Below are 12,190 nucleotides of genomic sequence, written 5' to 3' on the forward strand. Positions count from 1 at the left end.
CAACCATGACATGTCCCAAATGGAAGGATCCATCAACAACAAGATGCCCCACATGGAAGAATCCATCAACCAAGACCCGTGCCAAGGAAAAGCCAAGAGACACCAAGAACAGCACCAAGGGAAAATCAATGGATACAAAACTCTGTCCCAATGGGAAGACTTAATCCACCAGGAGATGTGCCAGATGGAAGAATTCATCAACCATGAGATGTCCCAAATGGAAGAACTCACTGACCAAGACCTGTGCCAAGGGGACACCGAGACACACCCAGAGCAGTGTCACGGGAATGTCAGGGGACACAAAACTCTGTCCCAATGGGAAGACTTCACCAACCAAGAGACGTCCCAGTGGGAAAGACTTTCTTGACCAGGAGCTGTGCCCAACAGAGCAGGGGCACATCCTCACCCACACCATGGGTGCCGGGGTCAGCTCCCTCCAGCCCTGCCCATCCCGACCTCCAGGGCCTTTCCCACGTGGAGCCTGGCACTGACCCCACCTCAGAGAAGTTCAGCATTCCCAGGGAGTTAATCCGAGTTTCCCCTTCTGACTCACCTGAAGTTCACAGGAAATGGTTCCCATGTGCTCCCCAAAAAGGCAGGGGTGCCCAGCCACAGGCAAAGGAATTAATTAAAGGAATTAAAGGAATTCCTGAATTCCTGTGGCTCTGTCGGCTGCTAATGAGCCCCAGGAGGGGTTGAGTGCTCCAGGGGTGTCCCCAAGTTTGGAATGTCACCATGGAACTCAGGGGGCTGGGGGCAGGGACTCATGGAATTGTTTGGGTTGGGAAAATCCCTCTGAGACCACTGAGTCCAGCTCTGCCCAGGCCACCACTGCCATGTCCCCAAGTGCCACATGCACAGGGCTAAATCGCCCCAGGGATGGGCACTCCACCCCTGCCAGGGCTGGACAGCCCTTTCCAAGAAGGAATTTTCCCAAAATTATCCAACCTGGCCCAGCCTGAGGCCGTTCCCTCTCCTCCTGTCCCTGTTCCCTGGGAACAGATCCCAGCTCCCACCTGGCTCCAAGAATCCAGGGAGTTGTGCAGACCAGAAGTTCCCCCTGATCCCCCTTTTCTCCAGGCTGAGCCCCTTTCCCAGCTCCCCCAGCTGCTCCTGGAGCTCCAGCCCCTTCCCTTGACTCTCTCCATCCATCACCTGGATCTCCAATGTCCATCCAGAGTCACCAAACCCCAAGGAATGACCCCAAACTCAATGAGCCCTGGGGTAACTATACAGTAAGAACATTTATTTCCTGGAGACACCTGGAACAGTCTCTCCCACATCGGATGATCGGAGACACAATTCCAACCCTCTCTTGCTTTGGGTTTGGTCTGTTCCCGGCTCGATTTTTTACACCGTGGATGCTCCTTCCTGGCCCCGAATGACAAAGGAAATCCGAACACACAGAACTGACTGGCCCCGAAGTGTGGTTCCTGGGAAGCTCCATCACCTGGAGCTCGGCTCCTCCCCACCGCTTCCTGCTGCTTGGCCATGAATTCTGTGAGAAAAGAGAAGACAGAGATGGTACTGCAGGGATATTCCAGGATTATCCCCTAAAACCTGGGCCAGAATATCTGGGCCACGTTCAGTCAGCTCCTCCCACGGCCAAGGTGGGATTTATCCCATAAAACCCCCCAAATTCCACATGGGAAGCTCCTGAGGGGAATGTGGCCAAATCTCAGGGGTCAGGATTCCCCACAATCTGGGCATGGAATAAAAATATTCCACATTCCACTGTATTCCCAAACCCCATCACACGTGAACTCCCAGGAATCCTGGCACCCCTGAATCCAAGGATTTGGGGAGATATTTCCGTTTTTCTGGTGGTACCTCCATGTTCTGCCGGTGCAGGGGGGTCCTGCAGTGGTTGATCATGGAGGGCTCGTCGGCGTAGAAGAGGGAGCAGATCTGGCAGAAGAATCCGGCCTTGGGGACCAGGATGTCCAGAGCTGAGGATACACCACAGTCACCACACACAGCTCCCAGAAATATTCCAACCTCACCTTCCCTCTAGCCAAATCTGGGGAATCTGTGATTCCTCAAGGGAAATTACAGTTCTTAAACATTCCAAAAAATCAGGTTTTTCACCCAAGCTGGTCCCTGACCCGTTTCAATCTCCAGGTCATCTCCATTTCCAATAAACACTCCATTTTCTGGGAATAAAAACAATGAATCCCATTGAAGTTGGAGCAGGTCTTGAAGGACTGACCCCATGGAAAAATGATCCCTGCTGGAGCAGTTCCTGAAGGACTGACCCCATGGAAGTTGGAGCAGTTCCTGAAGAACTGATCCGATGGAAAAGTGATCTATGCTGGAGCAGTCTGTTCCTGAAGGGTTGACCCCACGGAAGCTGGAGCAGTTCTGAAGAACTGATCCCATGGAAAAGTGACCCATGTTGGAGTCTGTTCCTGAAGGACTGACCCCATGGAAGTTGGAAACAATTCCTGAAGGACTGACCCCGTGGAAGTTGGAACAATTCCTGAAGGACTGACTCCATTGAAAAGTGACTCATGTTGGAGCAGCTCCTGAGGGACTGACCCATGGAAGTTGGACCAGTTCTGAAGAACTGAGCCCACAGAAATAGGAACAATTCCTGAAGGACTGACCCCATGGAAAAGCGACCCATGTTGGAGCAGTCTGTTTCTGAAGGATTGGTTGATCCCATGGAAGAATGACCCACATTGGAGCAGTTCCTGAATGGAAAGACTCCATGGAAGTGGGAGCAGCTCCTGAAGGACTGACCCCATGGAAATTCAGGAAGTTCCTGAAGGACTGACCCCACAGAAGTTGGAGCAGGGACCTGATTAATTCCTGAAGGATTGATCCCACAGAAAAAGTGACCCACAACAAAGCAGCTCCTGAAGGAAAGACTCCATGGAAGTGACTCATGTTGGAGCAGCTCCTGAAGGACTGACCCCAAGGAAGCTGGAACAATTCCTGACCCCATGGAATTCAGTATATCCCTACATCCTCATTTCACAGGCCTGGCAGCAATCTCCTCCTTTCCAGACACTGAATGTTGGGAATAAAACTCACCACAGGATGGGAACCCTCAGGAGACACTACACTGCACCCCACTAATAATCAATAATTCCACCTGGGTTTGGAAATTTCCGAAAAAAACTTTCCATGAGAGGCTTCTGAGTTTAACCAACTAGTTAAACACGGATTTGGAGGAGCCAAGAAAAACCATGGATTCTGGGCCCTGACTTTGAGGTTCTCTGTGGTGGTGAGGCACAGGAGGAGTTTTCAAATGGGCAAGAAAGAATCTTCCAGCCAAGAAAACCTGGAGCATTTCAGGGGATTCCTTTGGATTTACCTTTGGGAGTGCTCTGCGTCTTGGGACACCTGGAAAAGTCGTTTTCTTCTGCTGAGGCTTTGGTTCTGCATCTTCTGATCCCAGCTGAGCTGCTGGAGACAGAAATGCATGTTGGGATGGAATCATGGAATCATGGAGTGATGGAATGGAAGCATGGAACAGAATCACGGAATGATGGAATGGAACCATGGCATGGTTTGGGTTGGGAGGCACCTAAGAGACATGGACACCTTCCACCAGCCAGGTGGCTCCAAGCCTCGTCAAGCTGGCCTTGATGTTCCTCACCTTTTGGCTTGGAGATTTCAGCCATTTCATCCTCTGGATTTGTATCTCCTAGAATTCCCATTTCTTCCGGTCCTGCAACAGCAACAATATCTTCGTCATCTTCATCCTCGGGCGGGTTCTTCCCTGGGAAAGTGCTTTCTTCTTCTTCATCGCCGACTTCGTCGACTGTAACAAAGTTCAGTTCCTCTTTGAGGTGATTGAAGTCGGCCAGGAAATCATCCTCATCCTCGTTGACCTCATCCAGAGTCACCAGAGGATTGTCCTCATTGTCCTCCTGGATTTCATCCACAGTCACCAAGGCGTTGGGATCGTCGGGCACCTGGGAGGCAGCGCCATCCCCGGGATTGGTCTTCCCCTCCTCGGCGGCGCTCAGCTCCGCGGGCTCGTTGAGGGGCAGCTCCTCCACCTCCCCAATCTCATCCACGGTCACCAAGGGCTCGGCCTTCAGATCCCGCTCCTCAAATTCCCCCCGGGGCCCGTTCCCGTGGGAGCCCGGCTCCTCCTGCTCCGAGATCTCATCCAGCGTCAGCAGCGCCTGCGGATCCTTCACCGCTTCCGACAGCTCCTCCTCTTCCACCACCTCATCCACCACCACCAGGCCCTGGGGGTCGACGCCCGGCAGCGGCACCGGGGCCTCCTCCTCCTCCCCGATCTCATCCAAGGTGACAAAGGACAGCTCACCTTCGGCTCCGCAACTCTTCCCTTTCCTCTTCTTGGGCGCCGGCTCCGGAGGGTTGGCTTTGGGGGCTTCTTTTCTCTTCCCCCTCGGGGGGTTCCGCCGCGGCATCACCGGAGACTCGGCTTCCTCCAGCACCTCGTCCACCGTGACAAACTCGTCCAGGTTAAATGGGAAGAGCTCTTCCTCCTGGGAATGGATAGTTAACTGTCATCTCCAGGAGGAACATCCACACATGTTGGATCCAAAAAAATAACCCCAGATTTAATTTGAGTGAAAAAAAAAAACAAAAAAAAAAGTGGTTAGAGCTTAAATTGAAGCTTAAACCTCAGTTAATTTAAATTAATGACTCAGAAATTCAATATTTTGGATTAATTTATTTTAAATTAACTCAGGGTTAACCCCATTCACCATGACGAACTCATCCAGGTTAAAAGGAAGAGCTCTTCATCCTGGGAAATGGAATATTTAACTGTCATTGCCAGCAGGATATAAAAAATAACCCCAAATTTAATTGAGAGTGAAAAAACAAAAAAAAAATGGTCAGGGCTTAAATTGCAGCTTAAACCTGAGTTAATTTAAATTAATTACTCAGAAATGTTGAACTTCTGAGTCATTAATTTAAATTAACTCAGGTTTAACCTCGTCCACCGTGATGAACTCATCCAGGTTAAATGGGAAGAGCTCTTCATCCTGGGAATGGAATATTTAACTGTTATCACCGGCAGGATATAAAAAATAATCCCAAATTTAATTTGAGAGTGAAAAAACAAAAAAAAAGTGGTCCAGGGCTTAAATTGCAGCTTAAACCTCAATTAATTTAATTACTCAGAAATGTTGAACTTCTGAGTCATTAATTTAAATTAACTCAGGTTTAACCTCGTCCACCATGATGAACTCGTCCAGGTTAAATGGGAAAGAGCTCTTCATCCTGGGAATGGAATAGTTAACTGTCATCACCGGCAGGATATAAAAAATAATCCCAAATTTAATTTGAGAGTGAAAAAAACAAAAAAAAAAGTGGTCAGGGCTTAAATTGCAGCTTAAACCTGAGTTAATTTAAATTAATTACTCAGAAATTCAACATTTCTGAGTAATTAATTTAAATTAACTCAGGTTTAGTTCAGGAAGCCAAAGTTCTCTGGAAAAATCGCAACAGGTCAATAGGGGATAAAATTCCATGGGTAAAATTCAATGGATGAAATTCAGCAGATAAAAATCAATGGATAAAATCCAGTGGGATAAAGGTCAATCGACAAAATTCAGTGGATAAAATTCAACTGATAAAATTCAGTGGATAAAATTAAAGGGACAAAATTAGTTGGATAAAATCCAGCAGATAAAGTTAAAGGGACGAAATTCAACAGGTAAAATTCAGTGGATGAATTTCAAGGGACAAAATTCAACGGATAAAATTCAGTGGAAAAAAAATCAATGGATGAAATTCAGTGAGAAAGGCCAAAGGATAAAACTGAAGGGATAAAATTCAGTGGATAAAATTTAACAGATAAAATTCAATGGATAAAATTCAGTGGATGAAATTCAGTGGAGAAAGGCCAGTGGATAAAACTGAAGGGACAAAACTTAGTGGATAAAATTCATTCGGTAAAGTTCAACAGATAAAAGTCAACAGATAAAATTCCTGCCAATTCAAAGTTCTGGTCCAAAGGAATGGGTGCCCCATCCCAAATGATGCCTCTGATTTCTTCCGTTGAGAATTCTGAATTTTTGTTACTTTTTTTGCCAAATTATTCCATCCTACCCTCACATTTTCATGGATATTTAACACAAACTGTGAAACTGGGATTTGGGGATGGATTTATGGGATCTGATCTCAGCTGGGGTTTCCTGTGGTCTGGCTCTGTGAGCCTGGAAATAGGGACTGGAGAGATCCAAAGGGAATGGATGCAAAGGGATTCAGAGCCCACGGGATCCATGGACACCAGAAGGAAAAAGGGCAGGAATTTGGTGATCCCATTTTGGGAAGAGGGGAAAGATCCCTGAGAGCAGGAACATCATGGAATCCTGAATGGTTTGGGTTGGAGAAGATCCTAAATCCCATCCAATCCACACCCTGGAATATCAAAAATCCCCATTTCCATACACTCCATCCTTTTAATCCCATGGTTTTCCATCCTTACCTCCTTCTGTTTTTCCAGTGCTGCCGGCGCTGCTTTTCAAAGCTGCAGCACAGCCCCCACCAGAAGCCTGCAAAATGGGACAAAAAATTCCATGAAATCCCAGGAAATCCCAATCCTCACCGAGCACAGCTTTGTTTGGATCAAGGAGCTGCGCTGGGATGTCCCCACAGCTCCGGGGATTTGCCACCAACGGGTGACACCTGGCTCAGGAGCCTCTTTTCCATCTGTGCAGGGCTTGGAAAAGCAAATTTCAGCTCCCCAGAGGACACAGGGTTTATTCCCACTTGGAGCTGCTCCAAGGAATTCAGTTTGGATTCGCTTCCAAAACAACTTCCATAGGATTTTCCAACCAGTTCCACCCTCCTGGTGCAGCTAAAAGGAACAGGTTACCCAGCAGCTCCTCTGGTGGCCCCAGGATTTATGGAAAAGAGGTGATCCCAGAAACACAGAGTGGGAGAAGCTCAGGGAACACCTGGGCACTCCTGCCCGCCTCACCTGATTCCCACCAGGATTTTCCTTCGTGCCAGATGTTCCGCTCTCTCCCTGCTGGCTCTGCTTTGAACTCGTCGGAGATTCCAGCTGGGAATCCTTTTCCTGCTGGGATGAGCTCTTCCCGCCGTCTCCCTGTGCTTCCACTCCGGAATTTCCGTTCCCCTTCCACTGGCTGCTCCCAGCTCCTGGCTGAGCCGCGGTTTTGGGTGGGATTTTCTTCTCCAGTCCTGCTTTGGGAGGCATTTTCTGCTCCCCAGCTCTTCCCAGGGAAGGCTCGGTGATCCTGACGGGAATTTTTTGTTTCAGGATGTCTGGGACAGACACCACAGCCTTCAGCAGGGTTTTCCCAATGCAAGATTCCTTCAGGGACGCAGCGGGATTTACCGGAGCGGCCGCGTGGTTTTCTTCTGATTTTGCAGCTCCCATCCCTTTATTTTGTGGGATTTTAACCGAACTTCCCCCGTGCGTCTCACCAACAGCATTCCCAGAGTTCTCCCCACCCTTGGAGGATGTTTTTCCCGGTGTTTTCTCCAGTTCTGTCCCAGCCTTGCCCCCAGTTTTCCCTGGATTTTCCCCAAGTTTGGGCACGGATTCCTCCGCTGTCGCCTCTCTCTCTGCTCCAGCCACATCCAGTTTATTCCCTGGAGCATGCAGAGTTTTTGGGACAGCTTTCCTCTCCGTGGACGTTTCCTGGCTGCTTTTCCCAGCCTCGGGAACGGGAGTTTTCTCCGGAGCAGCCGGCTCCGTGCTGGGCTGGGTGACACCGGGTGACACCGCGGGAGCCTCCTCCGAGCTCGGGGACACTCCAGGGATGGCTCCTGGTGTTCCTCCGGCTGCTGGGGTGGCCTTGCTGGATGATTCCAGAGGTTCCACAGCGGGAGCAGAGGGTTCCTCATCCTCCTTTTGGAGGATTTCCAGCTCTGGCCCATCCCGAGATTTGTCCGTCCCCACTCCGGAAAGCGGCGCCGGTTTCTCCTCCGACCCCGCTCCGGGCGATTTGCTGCCAGCAGGATCCACAGGAATTCCAGGATCCAACCCCTCCACGTCCATCCCTGTGGGTGATTCCCTCGCTGCTCCTCCGGCCTGCGACTCGGGAATCTCCAGTTGTCCCACTGGAATCTCCTCCGGGACATTTGGGGTGGGAATTTGGCCTTTCTTGGCCTCTCCCGATGGATTCCCAGCTGGTTTTTGCACCGTTCCTGATCCCTCTGGGATTTTTTTCAAGCCAGAGCTAAAAGCATTTAAAAGAAACAAAAATCAAACCATGGGGAGAGAATTCCAGAAGTCTCAGAAAGCTCCGGATGCCACCGGTGGGAGTTTTTTCTGGAGCATGAGGAAATGGGATTGGGAATTCTGTGGGAAAAGGCGACACTTGAGGTGAATAATTCACATTTTGGAGACCTCATGTCTCGGAAAATTTCCGTCCCACAGAAGGAAAATTGGGAGTATCCCACCAAAAGGATGCTCCTAGATAAGGGAATTAGAGGAGCTTTGCTCTGTCTGCAGCTCCCAAGCCCGAGAGAGCAGGTTTGGATTTGGGATCAGGTTTTAGTTTGGGTTTAAAATCCCCGATTTCCATGGAGAACCCTCTGGGATAACACAGCCCAAGGTGCCACAGGATGGAGCTTTGCAGGGAATTTCAGATTTCCCTGAGGGAAAGAATCCCACAGGATCAGCTTGGGAAGTGTTTCAATGGCTGTGCCTGGAGCACACATCCCAGCAGAATTCCAGCAGGGAATTTCTGCTCCAAAACCTGGAAAAATCAGGAATGTCCAGGAGAGCGGGATTTGGGATCCTCCAAAGGGATTTTCCCATCAATTCAACACTTCTGGCTGTGCTCAGTTTGTTTTCCACTGGGATGCACAGAAAACTCCTGGGAATAAATGGAAAACCGCCCCCCACCCCAGATTCATGGAAAATGTGACCTGTGAAAAGCAGAGCCCAGGAGTGAAGTTTAATTAATTAAAGTTTCAGAAAAATCATTAATAATTAAAATAATAATTCAGCTGTTTTCTGCTCCCTAAGAAATAGAATAAATTAATTGTGTGCATGTGGAGCAGGGAGAAATGTCAACTTTCCAACTTTTCAGAAGCTGGGACTCATGGAAAAGTCACATTTTAATTTTAATTTTTAATTCCACTCGTCTGGAATCAAGAAGTGGCTGTGAGGAAGAGATTCCCATTAATTTGGGAATTAATGCTCCCAAAATTCAGCAGTTTCATAGAATGACAAGGAAAGAAATGGGATCTGGGAATACAGAGCTTTTCCATAACAGAATTCCTTAAATTTGAGGATGATCCTTATACAATTTGCGGGTTTTAACAACAAAACTCATCCAGAAATCCGAGCTGGAATCACAGAAAAAAAGGGATTGAAGCCATATTTAACAAAAATTCCTAAAAATTTCTGGGAATTCAGCAGTTGGGAAAAGGCATTCCAGAGGCAGGGATAGAGGGAAGAGCTGCAGGATGGAATAAAAGCAACAAGAGGAGCCAGGACATGAGCAGGGGAAAAAACAAGGAAAAACTCCACAGAAATCGGGGTTTCACGCCATTTTTCCATGATTTTTTTAATGAATCCCAAATATTTTGGCTCTGGAGGACATGGAGTGGGAAGGAGGAGCAGCAGGACACAGCTGGAGGGAGGCTCAGCAATCCCTAATCGTGGATGAACATTCCAAGAGGGAAAAGAAATGGATAAAATTCCCAAAAATCCTCGCAGGCTGTACCTTCCTTTGCTCCCATCCTCTCTCTTCACTTCCTTTTTCCCGGTTTCAGCCTGGAAAACAAAAATCCCAATCCCTGAGGGTGAAATCCCAGACCTGAGGGAAATATCCCAACCCTGAGGGAAAAATCACGATCCTGAGGGAAATCCTACCCTTTAGGAAAAAAACCCAAACTCTGAGGGAAAAATCCCAACCCTGAAGGAAAAATTCCATCCTTGAAGAAAATCCCAACCTTGAGAGGAAAATCCCAAATCCTGAGGGGAAAATCCCAATTCTGAGGGAAGAACTCCAACTCTGAGAGAAAAATCCCAAACCTGAGGGGGAAAATCCCAACGCTGAAGGGAAAAAATCTCAAACTCTGAGGGAAAAATCCCAACCCTGCGGGAAAAATCCCAACCCTGAGGGGAAAGTCCTGACCCTGGGGGGGAAAAAGTACCAACCCTTAGGGAAAATCCTAATCATGAGGGAAAAACCCAATCCTGAGAGGGAAATCCCAACTCTGAGGGGGAAATCCCAGTCCTGAGGAAAAAATACCATCCTTGAAGGGGAAAATCCCAACCCTGAGGAGGAAATCCCATCCTTGTGGGAAAAAAATTCCAAACTGTGAGGGAAAAATCCCAACCCTGAGGCAAAAATCAGGCTCTGAGGGAGAAAATCCCAACCTGAGAGAAAATCCTGGTCCTGAGGGAAATCCCATCCTTGAGGGAAAAAATCCCAAATCCTGAGGGAAAAGTCCCAAACCCTAAGGGAAAATTCTAACCCTGAGGGGGAAATCACAATCCTGAGGGAAAAATCCAATCCTGAGGGGGAAATCCCAATCATGAGGGAAAAATTCCAACCCAGAGGGAAAAAAAGTCCCAAATCCTGAGGAAAAATTCCAACCCTTACAGGAAAATCATGATCCTGACAGGAAAATCATGATCCTAAGGGAAAAATACATCCTTGAAGGAAAAATCCCTAAACCCTGAGGGAAAAATCCCAATCCTGAGAGAAATCCCATCCTTGAGAGAAAATATCCCAACCCTGAGGGAAAAACCATGATCCTGAGGAAAATCCTATCCTTGAGGGAAAATATCCCAACCTCTGAGTAAAAATCCCAACCCCGAGGGAAAAAATCCCAATCCTGAGAGAAAAATACCATCCTTGAAGGGAAAAATCCCAATCCCTGAAGGAAATCTCAAACTCTGAGGGGAATATCCCAAACCTTGACGGGAAAATATCCCAAAGCTGAGGGAAAATCTTGACCCTGGGGGGAAAAATTCCAACCCTGACAGAAAAATTCCCAATCATGAGGGAAAAACCCAATCGTGAGGGGGAAATCCCGACTCTGAGGGTGAAATCCCAATCCTGAGGGAAAAATTCCAACCCTGAGGGAAAAATTCCAACCCAGAGAGAAAAAAATTCTGACTGTGAGGGAAATCTCATTCTTGAGGGAAAAATCCCAAACCCTGAGGGAAAAATCCCAACCCTGAGGGAAAAATCCCAACCCTGAGGGAAAAATCCAAATCCTGAGAGGGAAATCCCAATCCTGAGGGGGAAAAATCCCAATCCTGAGGGGGAAAATCCTAGCCCTGGGGCGGGGAAGGAAATCCCAACCTCAAGGGAAAAAAAATCCAAACCCTGAGGAAAAATTCCAACCATGAGGGAAGATCTTGGCCCTGAGGGTAAAATCCCAACCCTGAAGGAAATCCCATCCCACAGCTCTTTGCAGGAAGGTTCTCCCATCCCAAAAAAACCCCAAATGGTGGAAAATATGGAATTTTTACCTCAGGAATGTCTCCGTGGGAGGACAAGGAGCAGGTGAGTGTGTGTTCTCCTATGGAATATGGATATTGCTGCAGGAAACTGTGCATGGAGCGCGCGGATTTGGGGCTGTCCAGGTGCAGGATTGCCTGAGGGAAAAAAATCTTGGTAATTCCTTAATTTATAGATAAAATGAGAATTCTTAAACCTGCTGGAATGTCTTGCTTTTTCCCTGCCATTTTCCAGGCGTAAAAAGGGTTAGAAGTCACTTTTAAATGGCTCAATTTGGGTCCTAAAGGTGGAACTAACTTGGATTTCTTGGGATTTAAAATATTTTTCCTGGATTTGGCAATTTTCAAAGTATATTCTGGGTTTTTTTAATTTTTGGGGGATTTTTCTTGGGTTTTCTGGAATTTGAAAACTACTTCCTTGGATTTAAAAAACATTTTCAATGGATTTTGGGATTTTAAGGGCATTTTCCTTGTTTATTGGGGATTTAAAGGACATTTGCCTTGGATTTTAAAGAATATTTCTATGGGTCTTTTCTTTTTGTTTTTGGGACTTGAAAAACATTTTCTTGGTTTTTCTGTGATTCAAAGGATATTTTCCTTGTTTTTCTTGGGATTTGAAAACATTTTCTTAATTTTTTTTCCTTATTTAAAGACCATTTCCTTCTTTTTTTTGGGATCTAAAACCTAAAAATCCCCCCCAAACCTCAGCAATTCTGCCATTCCCACTCTTTCCAATTCCCAAAAACTCCCAAAACCCTCATCCCCAAGTCCCCAAAATTCCCCCAAAAAATCCCCCAA

The 12,190-nt window shown here is 47.4% G+C and overlaps 1 protein-coding gene across 1 annotated transcript in view; it reads right to left on the bottom strand.

Annotated features, from left to right (window-relative positions):
• Positions 1-1,752: 1,752 nt before the first annotated feature.
• ZNF638 (zinc finger protein 638) overlaps positions 1,753-12,190 on the bottom strand; it is a 54,555-nt gene continuing 44,117 nt past the window's right edge. Inside the window, exons 17-26 of the mRNA XM_059470099.1 lie at positions 11,405-11,530; positions 9,642-9,691; positions 6,917-8,144; positions 6,422-6,488; positions 5,160-5,230; positions 4,923-4,973; positions 3,605-4,469; positions 3,320-3,411; positions 2,539-2,566; positions 1,753-1,949 (exon numbers count right to left, since the gene is read on the bottom strand). Of these exons, the coding sequence (XP_059326082.1) occupies positions 1,753-1,949; positions 2,539-2,566; positions 3,320-3,411; positions 3,605-4,469; positions 4,923-4,973; positions 5,160-5,230; positions 6,422-6,488; positions 6,917-8,144; positions 9,642-9,691; positions 11,405-11,530 (2,775 nt within the window). The remainder of the gene's footprint in view (positions 1,950-2,538; positions 2,567-3,319; positions 3,412-3,604; positions 4,470-4,922; positions 4,974-5,159; positions 5,231-6,421; positions 6,489-6,916; positions 8,145-9,641; positions 9,692-11,404; positions 11,531-12,190) is intronic.

Source organism: Ammospiza nelsoni, chromosome 4 (assembly GCF_027579445.1).
Source record: "Ammospiza nelsoni isolate bAmmNel1 chromosome 4, bAmmNel1.pri, whole genome shotgun sequence".
Taxonomy (NCBI): Eukaryota; Metazoa; Chordata; class Aves; order Passeriformes; family Passerellidae; genus Ammospiza; species Ammospiza nelsoni.